Below are 19,755 nucleotides of genomic sequence, written 5' to 3'. Positions count from 1 at the left end.
TACTTTCAAAGTGGCAACTTGCAATAGATCAATGAAAGCCTCGCCGACCTCGTGCGCGATCTGAGAGAGAAATTCCGCTTTCTTCCATCCTCGATCTCTTCCGTGTGCGAGGAAAGGGGGGGTTTGAGCGACGACGGAGAGGTGGAGAAGGAGCAGCAAAGGTTCGATTCTTTTAGGGCGGATCCGATCGGCGGCAGAGCGGGAGGGATGACGGCGGGAGGAGGGCGGCAGCCGACGTGGAAGGAGAGAGAAAACAACAAACGGAGGGAGCGGCGGCGACGGGCGATCGCGGCCAAGATCTTCACCGGGCTGCGGGCGATGGGGAACTACAAGCTCCCTAAGCACTGCGACAACAACGAGGTCCTCAAGGCCTTGTGCCGCGAGGCCGGGTGGATCGTCGAGGAGGACGGGACCACCTACCGGAAGGTATCGTTCCTCCTATTTTCTCGAATTTCGTCTGTATCGTGCTTCTCTATTCTGTTATTCTCATCGTGGTATAGCTTGGTTTGGAGAGTGAAGTTGTGGTTTTTGATGGTAGATCTCATATGCAACCAAATAGATCTTTGTGCCTGTTGTGGTTCTGATCATTTTCTAGGGGTCGTAGTGGTTCCTCGCTTCATTCCGGTCATTTTCTTTTCCTGTTGCACTGTCAGTGGTTGGCATATGATGTGTTTGTGCAGAGACAACGTGTGATGTCTGTTTAGATCTTCTAGGGCTTATTTTGCTTCATTCTGTTCATAAAGATGCCACTTAATTGGCCTCTCCTGTCTATCAACTTAGACTTGGGGTGTTTTCTTGCACTGGTTATGTCTTTGTCTTTAGGTTTTCAATAGTTGATATGGTAAGAAACTCCATCCCATTTCATCCCTCTGAAAATTTGCATTCTTTAATGGATTTTTTAACTACCTCATTTTCATAACTTTCTCAAGGATTTAAGTTGGGTTTTGCTTCCATTGATTTTCTGTTCCCTTTTTAGAGAGGGAGTCAATGTGATATACATACCTTTGGAAGATATATATGCTTTTGAATTTTATATATGAAGAAATGATAAATACTAAAAGATCGGAAACATATTCAACAAACGTTTGGCCCATAAGATGATGCAATTGTCGTAGAGATTGGTGGATTACTATCTAGGCATGTAATGCAATAGTTATTAGATGGATAGAGAACAGCTACAAAAGTGTGCTGTTGTAGGTCCTTTAATTTGGTGTCGTTGGTTGTGAGAGTTGTAGAAGATGGGAGGTCTTCAGGATCTGCTAGAGTGATTCTATTCACAGCAAGAGCTAGATCTTCAACAATGGTTTTTGAGAAGGATGATGCAATCATGCATACAAGCTCATCAGGGTCATCGATCAGAAGAAGTGAGCTGATGTATATATAAATGGGGAAGAGAGATGGTGAAGTGATGCTGAATTAGAGGGCCACAATCAGCATCATTCCTGCGGCCTACTCGTGACCACGGGTTATTTATGAAGGTTGAAGGAAAATTTGGCTTTGATACTATGACAACTTTGTGGACTGAAAATCTATATGAATGCTGAAAAAAAAAATATATCGACGGTATAAGTTCTATATATAAAATTATACAATTTTGTGTATAAAGAAAGATAGATGCTAAAAAATTCAGTGATTGATGGGTGGCCATATGCTAGGTCATAACACCTAACACTTTTCTCATCCTTGTGGGTAAATGCAATAGTTGGAAAGCAATACCCACTTTATTGTTGATTTAGTGGAGTAGAGTGACAATGACGAGCATTATGTTCACGAAATCGTTAGAGAGAACCTAAACAACAATATTTTGTTCTCAAATCTTTGCTTCCTTTAGCTTGTAGATTTGTAATGTATGAATACTGTCTCATGATGGATCTATTGGCAGGGCTGCAAGCCGCCACCACCACCTCCTGAACCTGTAGTTGCTGGTCCATCTTCAAGCATAAGTCCATGCTCCTCCCCCCCTCTGCTGAGTCCGCTCTCCTCATCTTTCCCAAGTCCCGCACCTTCCTACCATGCAAGTCCGATGACATCATCTTTTCCAAGCCCCAGTCGCCATGATAATATTCATAACCCTAGCATCAACCCTTCACATCTCCTCCCATTTCTCCAAAATCTCACCTCCCTTCCTCCACTTCGCATATCAAATAGCGCCCCGGTGACCCCTCCACTATCATCCCCTACTGCCTCTCGCCCACCTAAGATCCAGAATCTTGACAATGTATTCTGCCACTCACTTTATGCTATGTCCGCCCCTTCTAGCCCCACTAGAGGCCACCACCATGTCCAACCTGCCACTATACCTGAATGCGACGAGTCTGATGCATCAACTGTTGACTCCGGCTGGGGGGCCAGCTCTCAGACAGCAGTCCCTGGGTCACCGACTTTCAACCTTGTCAAGCCCTTTGGTTCGATGAAGGGGACTGCTGTTCTGACATCAGGAGGGATATCAGAGAGGGAACAAGAAGGCACGGAGTTTGAATTTGAGAATAGGTGGGTGAAGCCGTGGGAGGGCGAGAAGATTCACGACGTTGGACCAGATGACATTCAGCTCACTTTGGGAATCGGAGTTGCAACCCCAAAGTGAAACGTCACATTTTGAAGCTTTATTAGTGTGCATTCTGTTTTCCAAGTTCAGGATCGATTCTTTGTTGTCTAGATATTCTGTGTGCTGTTCTAGTGTCCCCATTCATTGTCTTGGTCTTCAGCGACTAAGTTGTGCTATGACTTAATGATTCCCATGAGAACGTATTGTGCTAATACAGATAAATTTATTCCACGGGGGGAGTTTTTTATGTGAAGATTACAGACTTAATCACGGAAGGGTCCATGCTTGATTTATTCTTGAATTTCTTTTAAATTTTTCACTAAAAGATGTTTCTAGCATTGGAGTTTGAATGGATGTGACTAGTGAAATTTTCTTGATAGCTCTATTAACCTTCTCCAGTTTAATGGTCTTCTAAATCCTTCCAATTTGTCGCGTTAAACTAGACATAAAGCAGCTTACATATATTAGTGATCTGCCAACTGACTGCCAGGCATGATGCAGTACCAGTTAAACCATCTTTGGGTAAACTCGTCGAATGGATTGAACATTGGAGGCTTCGGTATGACTTACGAGCACCTCAAAAAGGAAGAAACTAGGAAGCTGAGTCTAATGCTGCCAGAAACTAGAAAGCTGAGTCTAATGCTGCCTGGGATAAAGATTATGGCAAAAGAGCGTATAGCTGAGTCTAATGCTGCCTGGGATAAAGATTATGGCAAAAGATGAATACGCTTGTCCTCAGCATCCGTGGGATAAAGTTTATGACAAAAGACGAATACGTTCGTCCCCAGCGCCTCTGATGTAAAAAGCAAGAAACTAGGAAGCAGAGTCTAATGGTGCCTGGGATAAAGATTGTGCCAAAAGACGAATACGCTCGTCCCCAGCGCACCTGATGTTTGGGATAAAGATTGTGACAAAAGACGAATACGTTCATCCCCAGCACCCCCGATGCCTGGGATAAAAATGCTACAATATTTGGTTGTGGAATTAAGGCACATCTATTTTAGACACTCTTTCGAGTTACTTTGCCAACTTTTAAGATAAACAAGTACCGACGGCCTCTTAGATCATCTCCCATCAGTATCCTTTTATACTATTTTGATATAAAAGGGACACCAAATCTCTTCCAATGGAAACTCCAAAATTTACATTAAAATGGTACAACTACGACTTTTTAAAATATAATATATTATAATATTAAATTTATATTTAAAATATTCTTAAATATTATAAATTAATATTATTTAATTTAATTAAATTTATTATGTAAATTTTAATTTTAATTTTCTTGTAACTAAATATATAATATCATAAAAATTAGTTATTATGTATAATAAAATTTTTAATTTTAATAGTAATTATTATCATAATAAAAATATTTAACAAATTAATATGTATGTTGAATAATAAATTATAAGATGGAAAAATAGAATATTTTAAAGAATATTCCTTTTAGTGTAGGAAATGATGTGTATTGGTTGGAGTGGAAAAATTTTTGTTGCTTAAATGACATCAAATTATTGTTGAAAGTGTACCAAAATAGATTTTATGATTGAAGATGATCTTATAGAACAACAGTTTGGTGCAGCTCGTTTACCAAACTAAAGTAGTGCACCTTGTAAAATAAAGAAATTGCTGATTATTTTAGTTGCTAGCTGGTCAAAATGGTAGCTTGTTGGTTAACAACAATCGACAATGGAAGTGTGCAATGTGCGCAATGATGAATCTCCTCCTTTACATGTGACTCCATCACATACAAAGGACACAGTCTTCACATTAAATCTACATTTTTATCAAGTCATAATTTTGTGTGAGAATCTAAATTTATGTCCAAATTTCGTTGTGAATTCCATACATGTGACTAGACTAAATTTCTCCATGAGGACCTCAAGAGCTTTAAGAGTTCGGACATCTCCAACGGTGGTAGCTCCCCAATAGCTCTCACATCTCACAGTACCACATCAAAAATAAAAAACTCCACTCATCTTTTCACAGCCAAAAAAAAACAAATTCTTAGCAATTCTTTTATGATCCTATACTTTCTTAAAAAATTACAACCTCTCAACATCTCTTTTATTTTTTTTAACAAAGAATATAATTAAAAAATAATTTTAATTAAAAAAAAAGAGAGCAGGGAGCTGCTCCATGGGAAAAGTGAAGGAGCTCCCTCACCACTGCCACATTCATTCTCCATATTCAAAATATTCTCAAGAAACATTTGTTTGAACATTTCAAAAAAAAAAAAAAAAAAAAAAAAAGAGATGATACATGATATAAATATGGTCATGGAATAGTACAAAAGCTATGAGCTTAATCCCAGGCCTCAGCTGATTGATAACTGATGAACTCAGATTCCAACTTCCGAGTGCAATGAACAGGGACGACTGTGAGAACTGAGTCTGGTAAAGGTGAAGAAAAGATATCTCTTTAAGTGAAAAGTAGCTTCAGATTGTACTAACAATATTCCCTTGTCCAGGCCCTGGCCTCTTCGCAAAGCAGCTAGGCAAAGGCTGACAAGAGTCAGAGGCTTGGTGCCTTATCCACATTCACTGCAACAAAAAGGAGGAGGTCAAAAGGAACCCAGAAATGGAGGAGGTGTCTCACAGGCACTGCCACTAGGTGCTTTGCACTCCCAGCAAAGGCATTCCCCACCTCCTTCTGAACTTGCCCATTTACGAAGCCCACTGCCGTGGCAGTCCCAGTGCCACCCTCAGCCAAAGACTTTGGATCCTCAACCGGCTCCTGCTTATCACATCAATATAAAGATACATTCCCTGAAAGGTGACTGCCATGGCCTATAGGTGGAAGAAGAGACAGAGCCGAGAGCCCCATTTCTAGGAGCCCACAATGCCACTCTTAGTCATGCTAATCCTTCCAGCTAAAGTTCACTTGCAATAAAGGTGGTGAGGTAGCCTTCCATGACTATGAGTGGGAGGGAGGAGATAAGATTTGCTTGTATTGTAACAGGAAGAGAAGGGGGAAAAAAAAAAGATGGAGTTGGAGGTGGAGAAGATAGTTGGCTTACCCAGAGAGGCAAGCCAGGCGCAACCCAGCAAGGCCAAGGGGACCCTCCCAAGTTTCCACTTCCTCACCCTGAATATTTTTTTGATGTTATCTCGCACAAAATCTTTGAATCAGATGCGGAGACGAAGTGGCTGAACAAATGGGAGACGGCTCTGTCCACCATTATTGCTGAGGTTTCCAAAGCTGATTGCTACATCGCTGCATGCGCCAAAAAAAGCCCACTGTTCTCGAGCGAGGTTAGCAAAAAGGCACTTGCTGCATTAGGCCAAATCAAGCAAGAGCTAGCAGTAACTAATTAAGCCCCCAGCAAGCGTGCAGAGTGCAGGCTTGACCACAGAATCCACAAGGGAATCCAAATAAGCCATCATCACTCGACTTGAAGATTCAAATGGATGATGTTTATCTTCTGTCAGGAGGGAATAGGTATAGCAACGTAAGCAAGATGAGATGCCGAGTACCTGGACATTGTGACGCGTGTTCAAAGTGAAACCTGTGGGGTGCTCCCCATGTGAATTCCTTCAGTTTGTCTTCCCCACCAGCACTTCAAAAAGCTTTTCAGCTTTCACTCCCTTGCCACAGTCAGAAACTGATTTAACCACAGTTTCTGAACTGAACTTGTCTTCCTCACCTGTACTTGAGCTTCTCAGTTTTCACGCTCTTGTGCAGTAGTTAAATCAACTAATCACCATTTGCAAAAGTAGATTAACAAATTGCATCAGTGGATTTATTAGCTAATCAACCTCAGTTTGTGCCTAAATTTGGAATGCAAGATAAGATAGAGACATTACAGAGGCATTACGTGGGTTCTTTGAAAACAAAAACAAGGCTTTTCCTGGTTTCAGCACGAGGAAATTGTATTCTACTAAGTCGAACACATGCGTACATCAAGAAACATATTTTTAATTAGACCATGGAAGTTTAATCCTTAATGCAATGCTCATCCATATCCAACATGCTAATTCTGCACATGCGCAATCAATTACTGCACCATTAACCACGAGGAGGTACAGAGGAAAAGCTTAAACCAACAATGCATTACCATGGATCACTAATCAGTACTAATTGGTTTCTTTATATAGAGAAGAGAGACGTAAGAGCACGGCTTGCAACAAAAAAGGGAAGAAGGACAATGGCTCACGACATGCATTGAAAGAAGAAAATGATGCAAAGGAGTCTAAACACGCCACATACTGCGGCTTCCAGTGTCTTTAAGTGCAAACAAATTATAATGTTTCCAAGCGATCAAGCATGCTATTCTTTTTCATCTCAGTGTGGACTAATAAGATAAAATATATCAAATCACGTGAATGACTGACTCATATCATAACTAGCTTTCCTTAAAGGATCTTGGGATGCGATGACAAACCAATCAATCAAGATATTGATTAATTAACTAAGTGCAAATTAGCATGAAATGAAATGTTCTCAACTCAGTTTTACCTTCATTTAATGTTGATGTCATTCCGGCCTTCCTCGAAGGGTCTTTGTGGCCACCACCTACCGCCTATAAATAAGCCTGGCGAGTTAAACACCACAGCATTTAGCAAATAGTCTTTCCTTTCAGCAGTAAGTTAATTATATTCTTTCTTCCTTGTTGAATTCTCAATCTCAGAAGCTGCATTTAGAAGAGGAAAGAAGAACATGAGCGAAGCAAGCATGACTACTGTGGAAGAACAAATGCTCGTCTCCTCCCAACTCAGCTACCAAATGCCTTACCAAGGTTGGCACGGCAATCCACTTTCTCAAAATCAGTTGTTTTCAACATTCATGTTATCATGCATTGCAATTAGGATTTGTTGACGTTTCAGAAACAGTAAGCGAGAGGACCAGAGTTCGCCGGAGGAGGAAGAAGGTGAACAAGGACAACGGGGATGCGAAGAAGAGGAGACTGAGCGAGGAACAGGTGGAGTTCCTGGAAAGGAGTTTCACAGAGGAGAGGAAATTGGAGACGGGGAGGAAGGACCTGCTGGCCGCCAAGCTTGGGATGGATGCCAAGCAGGTGGCGGTGTGGTTCCAAAACCGGCGGGCCCGGCACAAGAACAAGCAAGTGGTGGAGGACTACGCCAAGATGAAGGCTGCCCAAGATGCCGCCGTCGTCGAGAAATACCGCCTCGAGAACGAGGTCCAGTTTGAACTCATAGTAGTTCTACTGATGCTTGTGCAGACATGGCTGAGCTGTGTTCATTATAATTGCAGGTGCTTAAACTGAAACAAAGGCTTGTGGAAGCAGAGGAGCAGATAAGGAAGCTCTCCTCAGGCATGAATGCAGCTGCTCATGCCATCACTGTAGCCGATGATAGTAGCCCAAGCTCATGGTTCTCAAGCGTCCTTCCATTAGCTGGGGAGTTGGGGGCGGAAGGAGAAGCCGAGCTGATGTTCATGCATGATCATGACTTCAACAATTACATGACAATAATGGAGTGGGCTGGCTATTTTGGTGTGTAAATGGATTGGTGCTGCTGTTGTTCCATGAACTGTGGATGACATTGTAATTAATCAGGGGTCTGCATTATTAATTCTACTAGCTAACCATAAAAATTGTATCTGTAAATTGTGATTGCTTCAGCAGTCTTACATTATAAAAAAATGGATGTCTTGTGTTGGTGGCTTCAGTGGCATGTCATATCATGTATTTCTCTTTTCCTATTTCAGATATAAATCCCTGCAAAATGTCAAAAACGTCTCAATTCATGTCCTTGGGGCGTGGAAAAAAAATCAAAAGCAGGATAATGGAACTAGAAATATCAGACTGGATAATATCAATTCTGCCCTCTTGCAAGCAAGGAAATTTAAATTCAGTTTATTCATTCTTTCTTGTGGGCTATCTTGACTCAAAGAGAATCCCTACTTAAGGATTGTGCCAATTGCACAAATATTTTTTTTTTATATCTTAAAAAAGAGCAAGATAGTCTATGTTATCTTATTTTTTAGTTTAACCTATGTATTAACATCGGATGACTAATTTTCAAACTTATGAACACTTTCTAACTGTTTTGTTTTAGATAAAAAGATTTTATTTTTATTATGCTCTTGATGTCTAATGTTCTATATCATTTTATGTGGATGATAATGGCCATAATATCCTAAGGTGGTGTATAAGAGACTTTGAGAGAGAATCCATATTATTAATCACAAAAGTAAGATTATATACAATTGTTTTCATACAAGATAGGCATGAATAAAATCCTAATTTAGACTATTTATAAGGAATGTGATCAACTAAAGATGGCAATTAAATCAATGAAAATCTACACAAATCTTTACGCATATACACATATCTAATATGCCCCCTCAAGATGGCGGTTCTGGAGAAACACCAATCTTGAATATCAAACTGTGAAGGCGAGAGCCAAAAAATGACTTGGTGAGAGCATCAGTAAGTTGATTTCCTGACGAGACATGAGAAATACGTAGCTTGGCCCCTTGGACAAGTTTGCGAACAAAATGGTAGTCCAAGGCAATATGCTTCATACGAGAGTGAAAACAACGAAATAGGAACACACATTTGTTGAAGAAGAGAACAAATCCAAGAGATTTAAGCAGCACCCAATGCAATGGCTCGATATTTAGCTTCTGTAGAGGACCAAGCAATGGGTTTTTGTTTCTTACAACTCCAAGAGATCGGATTGGAGCCAAGGAAGATAACATATGTCTCAGTAGAACATTGGTCATCAGGATTGCCAACCCAATCAACATCAGTAAAATCATAAAGAGATAGTGAGGTCCCAGGGCAAATATGAAGACCATAAGCAAGAATATCATGGAGATAGCGAAACAGACACTTGACCACACCCAATAGTGTTCGGAAGGAGCATGCATGAATTGAGAGAGGCGATTAACAGCAAAGGCGAGATCAGGAAGAGTGACAAGCATGTATTGAAGATTGCCCATGGCTTGCCTGTATTGTGTGGCATCTGTGAGAGCAGCACCATCATGAAGAGATAACATAATGGTGGTGGCAAGAGGCGTTTGCACAGGATTCAAATTGTGCATGTTGAACTCAGTGAGAAGATCAACTGCATAAAGATAATACTAGCCCATGAGAACAAGGAAGAACTTCAACACCGAGAAAATATGGCAGGCATCCCAAGTCTTTGATAAAAAAACGTGACACAAGTTATTTAACAATATCATCAATGAGAGGCACATGACTACCTATAAGAATCAAATCATCAATATATACAAGAATAAAGAGAGAAGCATCAGACTGAGAGTTTGAAAAACCAAGATGAAGGAGAAATTTGCGCATCTCTTGAAACCAAGCACGGTGTGCTTGCTTAAGACCATAAATGCACTTGTTTAACTTGCAAACATAGGTGGGATAGTTGCGATCAAGAAATATCGGGAGTTGGGCCATAAAAACCTCTTCATCCAAGGAGCCATGAAGAAAAGCATTATTTACATTAAGTTGTCATAAGGCCAACCATGCTGCACAATAAGACTTAAGACAGTGTGAATAGTGACTGCCTTAACCACAGGGCAGAAGATGTCATGAAAATTAATCCCAGGACATTGATGAAAACTTTTGACAACAAGACAAACTTTATAGCCTTCAACAGATCCATTAGAATGATGTTTGATGTGAAACACCTACTTATAACCAACGAGATTCTGAGTAGGCTGAGGAGGAACAAGAACCCAGGTGCCATTATGAAGAAGAGCATCAAATTCAGCGGGCATGGTGGATCACCACTGTGGGTCATGAAGAGAAGTGGTGGCATATGTAGATTCATGATCAACATGGGTAGCAGTGGTGATGAGGGAGTATTTGGGATTGAGTTTGGTAATATGATTTTTGGATCAGATGGTTATGGGATGAGTGACAGAGGATGAGGGTGGTGGTGGATTGGGTGATGCATGGGGAGGTGTAAGTGGCCATGGATAAGGAGCACGAGCGAGGTGGAGCGCGAGTCAGGATCCGTGTGTGGGAGTTCAGCCATAGGCGAGAATGGAATAGAGTAGTTCATACTAGAAGAGTCAGGATCAGATAAGGGTCATGTGTGACAATAGAGGGAGAACTAGCATAGGGAAAAACATACTCAACAAAACGAACATGCCGAGAGACGAAGACCTTGGAAGAGGAAATATCAAGGCAAAAGTACGCACTTTGAGTAAGAGAGTACCCAAGAAAGACACAAGCAGACGAACGAGGGTCTAGTTTATAATTGGTGTAGGGACATAACCAAGGGTAACACAGATAACCGAATATCCGAAGCTTGTGAAGGTTGGGAGAACGGTGAAAGAGTTTTTCAAAAGACAAGAGCATGGAGAAATTGACTTTGGACATACGATTTATTAGATAGGTCGCGGTGGCAAGCATGTAAGGCCAAAACGTGGGTGGGATCGATGCTTGGTGTAAAAGAGTGGGACCCGTTTCAGCAAAGTGTTGATGGCGTCGTTTGGCGTAGCCATTGTGTTTAGGCATATGAGGTGAGGTAGTGAGGTGGAAGATTCCAGATTGTAGTAAGAGTGATTTTAGGGCAAGAAATTCATCCCCATTATCAGTTTAAAGTGAGACGATTTTCAAATTGAAATAATTTTCAACGAGAATTTTAAAGTTGGTGAAAACAGGGAGGACACCATATTTGCATTTAGATAAAACCAAATATATTTGGAAAAGTGGTCAACAAAAATTAGATAATATTGTAACTATCCAACGAGAGTATTGGAGAGGTCCAATCCTTTGACAGGATTGGAAATCTGGGATTTCAGTTGCAAAATCCGACCACGACTAGGAGTAGCATAGGTCTTGGCAAGAGTGGTCCAAGCATCAAGAGATGCTTTGGAGGCAACAGTGAACAGAATCAATGTGGGCGATAGAGCACCACTGATAGCATTGAGAAGTAATTGATTTTGACATGTCCAAAGCAAATGGTCACAGTTGGGGACCATGGAATTATCTTGAGAGATGGTGAGAGGCGGGCATGGATTGGAGCCATCAACGTAACTCATGAGGTCATAACCAATAATGAGAGATTGAAACCGGAGCCAGGCAGGGTAATTGGTGGAGGTGAGTTTCAAAGAAGCTTGGGCTGCCACGTGAATGGCGATGAGATTGTGTGAAGGGGGCGGTGCACTGGTCATCATAGTGGAGATGGTGGAAACAGCGAAGGAGGTCAAGGAGGCTATTGGTGTGGTGTTTGGAGGATTTAGGGGCATGAGCCAAATTGCTGTGATCCATAAGAGACTTTGAGAAAGAATCCATATTATTAAGCACAACGGTAAGATTATATACAATTGTTTTCATACAAGATAGACATGAATAAAATCCTAATTTAAACAACTATTTACAAGGAATGAGATCAACTAAAGATCACAATTAAATCAATGAAAATCTACACAAACTTCATAGATATAAACATATCTAATAGTGTATTGGGGGTGTAATGTCATGTTTCTCTTATGCTGCTCTACATAGCAGTATAACAGTTCGCTGTCTCTAAATGTAGGGGGAAATGAAACAGCATTTGTGTTGGATTCCTGTTCGACAAGTGTCACTATCTTTGGACAGGACCTCTTGGCCATCCACAAAGGTGCCCTGTCCCGGTGGTTCTTTGCACTCAGATTCTCATTTGGCATGTAAAGCAGGTGACAAGGGAAGTCTACAAGCAATTCAAGATTGAGAATGGTGCATAGTATAATTAGTGTATGGCACGGAGGACTCAAGAGTATAGAACTGCATATGACCTATCTTTCATCAGAACAAAAAATGAATAGATTACTGGTTTGTGGCCTAAACTGAGATTCAGCGCTCTGGAAATCATGGAGTCTTGTACAGGACTACAATTTGTCAAATACAATAATTGGTAGATGCTTGCACATTGAAGTATAACCACTATATACTATAGCTTGTAGAGAGTCTATAAAACCAGAATCAGACTGACTGACAGATTAAAATTCCTTTGCAGTTTTCTTGACTGTAATTATCTAGCTGAGAAAGAAATATTTGTATGAACACCAAGATAGTGTTTTAACTGGTTTGACAACTGAAGCATATAACAGAAAAGATATTTCAGTGTGAACATTGTCTATCAATAGGAGATGCACAGAATCAGACTTTTGACAGAATAATGAGTGAAAAATAAAATTCTGCAACATAAAGACAGCTATGAGAAAAAAAGAAGAGTAAGATGAGGAATATCTGACAATAATCAATAATGTGAATCCACAAAGTAGTATGGTAGAACACAAGCATTTGACAATTTCAATTTCAGTAGGTATCATTTTGCCAAAGTATTCCAAGAGTTTTCTAGTCAACTAAATTAGCTGTAAATCTCAAAGAATAATATAGCTGTAACTCATGCTAACTTTTAACAATCAGAAAAAGTAGGAAAGTGTGAAACTTGACAATTGTCACAAAGTTTGTTACTTGTGTCCAAAACAAAATGTTAAACTTCTTAAAAAAAAAAAAGTGTGTTGTATAGAAGGACCAGAGTTGTGGCCTCCTCCAGGATCTCATGCAAGACTGCACTAACCAGAAACACTGATCAGTAACCATTTCAATAGTTGTTTTTATTTAACATGAGGATTGGTATAAAAGCTCAACACAATCAAAAACACCGTAGCAAAATAGTATAGAAACTATATATTGATTTGTATAAATTCTCAGTTGGTACATCTTTCGGCATTGAAACAAGATATAGAAAAGCTAGATGAGAGATAACATTTTACACATTAGAGATCAAAACCAGTAATCCAACAACTCCCTACACTAATGAAAAGTAATAGAAAACAAATGGAAGAATGGTATCTATCACCATGAATATTGCTTCCTTCCATCAAATGCAAATTCCACCAATATATATACATATTAAACCACAAGCCCTAATCTAGGGAGAATAAAGAACCTGAACCTAACTTTCACAAGAAATGGATTCAACCCTGGATTAAAATACCAAATTGAAACTTGCCTATTATCTAAACACCATAAAAGGTAAAGGGGAAGAGTAGAAAGATGCAAATTTTCAAAGATCAAAGTCATAGGGTTGTAGAAATCCAAATAGAACCTCTATTACATCACAGCTAAACCTTCCCTCCGAAACTCTAGAAAAAACACAACCAAAGAATTGGAATTTGTTCCCTGAAACAAAATTGAGAAGACACGTGAAATTTCAACAAATTATCTAAGCATATCACTTTAAAAAAACAAAATTTCTAAGGATTGACAATTCCAGCTAGAAGAAGAATAAGAGGATTAGTTTTAATGCCTTCTGCATACACCAATTCTACCTCCTTATATAGAGATATGGTATTATAGGGACAAAAAAATACCGCACAAATTTAATCTTCTACTATGCCATCGACGACCTATACAGTGCCGTCATTTACTTCTTTAAATAAATTACTTCCACCAGATCAAGCCTCAGCTTACCGTGAATGTGGCTGAGCTTGTAAAGATGAGTCCATCTTTGGCATCTGGTGCAAGTGCAAGCGGAGATCATTGTACCGTCAAGCTTGTCAGGATCATCATGTTCAGCCGATTCTCTTTAGAATTCGGAGAGAAGGCAGGTGGCCGCCGCCGTCGTCCGCCTAGTTCTCGCACCGCCAAGTCGTTCGAGCCCTCTTTTCCAGTTAACGACTGAGGAGATTTTTTAAAATTCAATGAACTTCAGGGTCCAAAATGAAATTTAATAAAGCGCACTTCTTCGTTTCTTTATTATTTATTTATTTATTTTAACCAGCGGTGGACCCACACGAAAATCCGCGATCCCACCACCAACGGTCGGAAAATTAGCACGAGAAGCGTAACGTTCCGCAGCCAGCAGATAGAACCAGGAACTTCTCTTTTCCTGCGATCCCACGACGCCGTCCATCACTTCTCTCTCTGCTCCCTTTGCGTTTCCATCTCCGTCGCCGCTTTCCTTCTTCCAAGAGCGAGCCATGGAGCCGACCGTCATCGACTGGAAGAGGGTCGACTCGAGGTACGTCCGGGACGAGGCCTACGAGAACATCAACGCCCCAATGTGGATCGACCTCGCTGCCCCCAACGACAACGTTCAGGTCGACGACACCGCTTGGTTTTGCCGACCAGGTAGCTGCTCCGCTATAAGATCTTTCATTTTTCTTTTTCCTCCGTTCGAGAATTTCTGATTTTTTAGGCTTCGCTTTCTTGGTTCCCAGATTGCAATCACCCCAAGACCGCCGAAGATTTCAAGCTTTCAGCCACGCCTAGCCCCAAGGTTCGGAGTAAAATATTCTTTAATTCCCGTTTATCTTCGTTTTCATTGGTGGATTTGGTTGATTGGGGCGAAATAGGCGAAGCTGATGAGATCGAGCTCGGAGCGATTACCATTTGGAGAAAGAAACAGCAATCGACGGTATTGAATTTGTGTTATCCAGCCAAAAGTTTACATTTTGCTGTAGTTTTAACTGGATTACCTCAAGAAGGGACAGTGAACTTCTTGATTACCATGTTTTAGAGACGAGAACAACCTGAAGAAAAGAGTAGGCGTCGTCGCTGCTCCGCTCCTCCCGGCGTCTCCAGCGAAACCCAAGACCACCGCTTCGAAGGTGTCCAAGGCGGATCTTGAGAACCAAGACCCGAATCAATCGACGCCGGCTCGTCCCACCCGCCCGCCGAAGACGAGGAACCCAGTGAAAGAGATGATCAAGTCAAGCACCAAGGAGGAGGTCGAGGACAAAAGGGAGGACCCGAAGCAGAAGAAGGTACAACCTCGCCTGAAGAGCACGATGTCGGCGAGAAATTTGTTCTCCGGGAAGGATATCTTGAGCCAGATCTCCGAGTTCTACCGCGAACTCAAAAAAATGGCGGTCGGAAGTAGGACTCCTCCCGTCAGAGAAGAGGCTAGGAAGGAGGTCAAGGAGGCTGCTGAAAACCTCCACAAACCAGAAGCAGCAGATGATACAAAACTGCTGACTCCAAAGTAATCAATCACACACCAAAACTCCAACTTTTCTTAACCAAAATTTCGCTTCTCATCATAAAAAATTCTGCAGCAAGAACGATAAATCTCCACAGAAAAGGGGAAAACTGAAGATTGAGATAAAAACATCGACACCACTGAAAGAAGTCAGAGCAAATCCTCCGACGCCACAGCGTTTCCCTTCACCTCGCGGTGCAAAGAACCCAAAGGCAACTCCCAACGGAAGGTCCCCTCTCCACAACAAGCTTCCTAAATCAACAACTCTGGTGAGTAATTACAGTCTCCAAAATTAGAAGAACATGATCAAGAATGCTCATTTCCACTCCGAACGTCAGATAATTTGATCTTTAGTTGCTAATAAATCTTGGTTATTACGGTCCGATTTAGGGAAGGACAACTCTTCAAGACAGAGAAGAGAAGAAAGCATTATTAGCTCGGAAGGATGACGAACAAGGTTGCAGCAGTGCTGCTGTTGCTGGCAATTCAGAGGCGGCTTCAGCTGATTTGTTTTGGTTTCTGAAACCTTGCAGTCATGCGGAATAAAGCTTTTTACTCCCTTTGTCATATTCTGCTCTCTATTCCCATAGTTTTATTCAATTCTTTGTTGTGGTGTTGTTGCATTCACCTTGAAAGAAATAATCTAGATTGGATTGTCTAGTCAAACATAATTGCCAAGTATGTCTAAGTACTTTTTTAAAGAAAGAAATATGCAATCTTTTAACAACATTTTGAGATCATCTGAATTTAGAATCTCACAGCCATCCAACATACTAACCACAGAAGAAGAAAGAATAAAAGGGCTTCAAAATACAGATAACCCACGAGGGAAAGCCATTTGATCTTTGAGTTAACTGAACACATTGTAGTTATAATAAGCCTGTTCAGAATAAATGAATATCTGAAGTTGAACATCACTGCCTGCTACTTTACTTTCGATCAATTGCAAAATGCAATCGACCTAACAAAAATAATGTTTGCTGAAGTTGATAAACCTAGTGCTAATTTCCTTCCATCTAACATTCTAGAGAAAAAATTTCACCATCTGTTTAAACCATTCACCAAGTACTGCAGCTTGAATTACCCCATCCTTTGGATCATCTGAATGAGTTCTCACCATCAAACTCGGGAAATGCCGTTGCAGTAGGGGGTGATTCCTTCACCAGAGAATGGACCCATGATACATCTAGCTCATCCGCATTTCCTCGGAGCTCAAATGAAGATGTTCGTTTGAGATGTCCCAACTCTTCGCCACTTAACCCCCAATCAGGAATGCCAGAAGGAGATGCCCAACTGGTCAGTGATGAATTAACAGGAGAGCCAATCACTGTAGATGAGAAAGGACCAAGATCACGTGAGCTCAGGCTGCGTAGCGTCTGTTGCTGCCTCTCTCTCAGGGAAAGAACAGCCAGGCGAGAACTCAATGGAGAAATAGGCTCCATGCTTCGAGGAGACGTAACACCAGGGGTAGAGAATTTAAGAGAGGGCTGTAATAGAGGCGAGTGAGAAAAAAGTTGCTGAGATTCCATTGCCTTGGGTGAATATACATTTGTGTTGATGGGCGAGAGCAAGCTCTGCTGTTGATGCAGATTGTGCAACTGACTCAGCATCGCATTCTTGTTAGATGGAGAAAATAAGCCCCCATGATCAGAATTGCACCTTGGAGATGGGCTGATTTCTGCAGAAAAAATGTCATCTAGATTTGCAGGAATCAGGGATTTAGTTCTGACCGAGGAATTCCCAGCAACCGCCATGGAGTTAAGACGAGAGTAGTGCATGTCACTCAGAGATTGCAGAGAACCAAACTCAGATAAGAGTGAATCATCCACAGGTATGTCTCGTGCATTGAGAGATGACCGCAATCTGCTTGATTGAGCATTGCTTGCAGGAAGATTTAATGTTGGTATGTTTGGCTGAGGCCAAACTAAAGAGTGCCCAGTGCCATTGGCTGAAGGAGAAATGGGTGGTGTGAAGGAAGACATAACAGCAGAAACAGCAGAAGGTGACCTAGGAAAGAAACCCATTGCAGCCGCCATCTCTATTGCGGCAGATGAGGATGCTCTGGGAGAGCGATCAACAGATCCAGTGGACATGTGAAGTGGACGGAGCTCCTCAATTGTGTGGGCAAAGAAACATACTTGGCGGGAGCAGTTGGTTCCATCCTTGCATAACCGTGTGCGGTATTGCACTGGGTGAAGCCAGCACTCGAACACCCCGTGTGCATACTCGCACAAGTCTCCCCTCCTACAAGACCCTTTCCGGAAATCAGGACAAGGTACACAGCTATAGTGATACTTCCTAGGATCACGCCGCCGGGCATTTTCACCGGGATGGACAAAGGGGCACTCTGTCCAGTCATGAGAATATGCCCGAGAGCAAGGGCGGATCTTGAATGAGAACATGCGGAACTCATCTGTGGCATATATGTTGTTCTTGATATCTGGAAGCGTTGGGTCTACAGGATACTCTTTCTTAGTTGGCACAATCAGCAGTGGAAGGTCAGGATACTTTGCCTGAGGTGAGGTTGAGTCATCCTCATCAGCTGGCAAAGGATTTGAAGAGGTAATCTTCACACGCAGAGGCATATCATTGTGATTCCCACCACAACTCGAAGCAATGGCATTCTTACCAAGGAGTTGTTCAAGGGAATTCCTGGTATCAGACGACATGGGAGGCACAACAATAATGTCAGCAGGACGGTTTCCGTCAGCATCAACCACCGTGGGATCAGCACCAGCAGCAAGGAGAGCCTGCACAACAGCCACGGCAGTCAAGGAACCACCAGATGCAGCACAATGAAGGGCGGTGGTGTTGTCGGATCCACAATGACGGTTGATGTCGATAGAAGCCAGAGACAGGATGAGCTTGAGGACATCGAGACTTCCATATGTAGAAGACACCATCAATGGAGTTCGTTGATCCAGCACTATGCGATTGGAACCCCTACTACGGCCGTACCAACAGCCAACCTCATCTCCGGCTGATGGATTGTGGTCGAGGCATCGCTTGAAGCCATCCACATCATTGTCAGCTGCGAACTCAAGGAGACTCGACAGCGAGTCGTCGACCTTAACAGTGCAGCTATGCATTGTGATGATCGGAGAGAACTATTTCTTTCCTTCAAGTTGTGACCTTGCCGGCGAGAATTAGGATTATTGCAGCTTAATGGAAGTACTCCTGGAAAGGAGAGATAAAAATAGCATTATTACTACTTCAAAACGATTATTGAGGAAGAAATTAAAACGGGAAAAGATTTGGTCAAAGAATTCATGAAAAAAAATGAGCTTTCCGACAATAAGGATGATCAAAATCAGAAAAAAAAAAAAAGTTTCTTCATTCTACAATTTTCTCCTTTAGGCACCTCGGCGACAAAGAAGAAGAAAAAAATTAAGATCCAGGCCAAAACCAAAGTATGTTATGAACGTCGGCGACAGCAATGTCTTCATGTGGCAAAACAGATTTGCATCAAACAATCATCCAAAACTAAAAGAAACGGGAACACTCAGGCGTTTACCGAATCACTCCGCTGAAATAATCCCAAAAACAGATCAAAACGCTATTTCTAACACAAATCATTGAAAAATTTCATAACCTGAACACAACGGACCCCATCTCATTATTTTTAACAGGAAGCGTCGGAAATATCAAGTAAAGCGGCTAGGCGACGAAGATAAAACGCCGAAGCGAAAACTAATAACACTAGTAGATTTTTCTTAAGTAGCACAGGGTAGCAGGCAACAAGCGAAGAAGTCTAGAGCAACGCACCAGGGATGAGCTCGAGTCGCCGATATTTCAGCTATCCAACGAAGAAAAGTCGGCTCAACAAGAGACGGCCGACGACAACGCGATCTCTCCGGCGAACCGACGTGCTAGTGGGGAGACTCAGCGCCGCCTCCACAGCTCGATCGCCGACTCGCAGAAACCTCGCCGATACAAAGAGGTAGGCGGCTCTCGACTGAAATGAAATAAAATGAAACACGAAGAAAACGGGACCGTCAAATTGCATTTCGCGCATTTACCCCTTCCTCGCCGACTCTGCACGAGATTAGTGGCACCCGAATTTCACCCATGGACGCCTCGTCACTCCAATTGTAAATATAATTTTTTTTTGCCGTTAATGGATTTAAAAGATGGAGACAATTGGCCACCAATAATGTTGCGGGTAGACAGAAAGGTAGACGATGATAAATGATATAGTGAAGCTGTGAGAATAAGACGAACGCGTGGGTAAGTAAAGCCGGGGACCGGATAAGATCGCGTGGGGTGGGGATTGAACACGATTTGAATCCGGGGTGGAGTCCGGTCCAA

The 19,755-nt window shown here is 41.8% G+C and overlaps 4 protein-coding genes and 1 long non-coding RNA gene across 6 annotated transcripts; 3 read left to right on the top strand and 2 right to left on the bottom strand.

The window, feature by feature from the left end:
• Window positions 1-56: 56 nt before the first annotated feature.
• LOC121969455 (protein BZR1 homolog 1-like) lies at window positions 57-2,798 on the top strand. The gene is made up of 2 exons (XM_042519566.1): window positions 57-426; window positions 1,883-2,798. Exons 1-2 carry the CDS (start codon window positions 208-210, stop codon window positions 2,582-2,584), a joined length of 921 nt encoding a protein of 306 aa, XP_042375500.1. The 5' UTR covers window positions 57-207; the 3' UTR covers window positions 2,585-2,798.
• Window positions 2,799-4,637: 1,839 nt separating this feature from the next.
• Window positions 4,638-7,421, bottom strand: LOC121969453. The gene is made up of 3 exons (XR_006108568.1): window positions 7,283-7,421; window positions 7,007-7,181; window positions 4,638-6,194 (listed from the first exon to the last, which is right to left on the bottom strand). It is a non-coding gene; the product is annotated as an uncharacterized LOC121969453 (long non-coding RNA).
• LOC121969450 (homeobox-leucine zipper protein HOX14-like) lies at window positions 7,152-8,131 on the top strand. The gene is made up of 3 exons (XM_042519561.1): window positions 7,152-7,286; window positions 7,375-7,688; window positions 7,763-8,131. Exons 1-3 carry the CDS (start codon window positions 7,208-7,210, stop codon window positions 8,009-8,011), a joined length of 642 nt encoding a protein of 213 aa, XP_042375495.1. The 5' UTR covers window positions 7,152-7,207; the 3' UTR covers window positions 8,012-8,131.
• A 6,140-nt stretch (window positions 8,132-14,271) lies between these two features.
• On the top strand, window positions 14,272-16,118 carry LOC121969449 (histone H1C-like). Of its 2 annotated transcripts, none has more exons than XM_042519559.1 (6): window positions 14,272-14,597; window positions 14,687-14,745; window positions 14,822-14,883; window positions 14,986-15,450; window positions 15,524-15,716; window positions 15,838-16,118. In XM_042519559.1, exons 1-6 carry the CDS (start codon window positions 14,447-14,449, stop codon window positions 15,991-15,993), a joined length of 1,086 nt encoding a protein of 361 aa, XP_042375493.1. In that variant the 5' UTR covers window positions 14,272-14,446; the 3' UTR covers window positions 15,994-16,118. The 2 variants fall into 2 exon arrangements, with proteins under 2 accessions (XP_042375493.1, XP_042375494.1); XM_042519560.1 differs by having other exon boundaries at window positions 15,828-15,974.
• A 140-nt stretch (window positions 16,119-16,258) lies between these two features.
• LOC121969447 (zinc finger CCCH domain-containing protein 24-like) lies at window positions 16,259-19,454 on the bottom strand. The gene is made up of 2 exons (XM_042519557.1): window positions 19,213-19,454; window positions 16,259-18,624 (listed from the first exon to the last, which is right to left on the bottom strand). The coding sequence occupies exon 2, from the start codon at window positions 18,534-18,536 to the stop codon at window positions 16,545-16,547; it is 1,992 nt and encodes a 663-aa protein (XP_042375491.1). The 5' UTR covers window positions 18,537-18,624; window positions 19,213-19,454; the 3' UTR covers window positions 16,259-16,544.
• Window positions 19,455-19,755: the final 301 nt, after the last annotated feature.

This window comes from Zingiber officinale, chromosome 4A (genome assembly GCF_018446385.1).
Source record: "Zingiber officinale cultivar Zhangliang chromosome 4A, Zo_v1.1, whole genome shotgun sequence".
Classification (NCBI taxonomy): Eukaryota; Viridiplantae; Streptophyta; class Magnoliopsida; order Zingiberales; family Zingiberaceae; genus Zingiber; species Zingiber officinale.
This window is presented reverse-complemented; position numbering and strand designations above follow the sequence as displayed.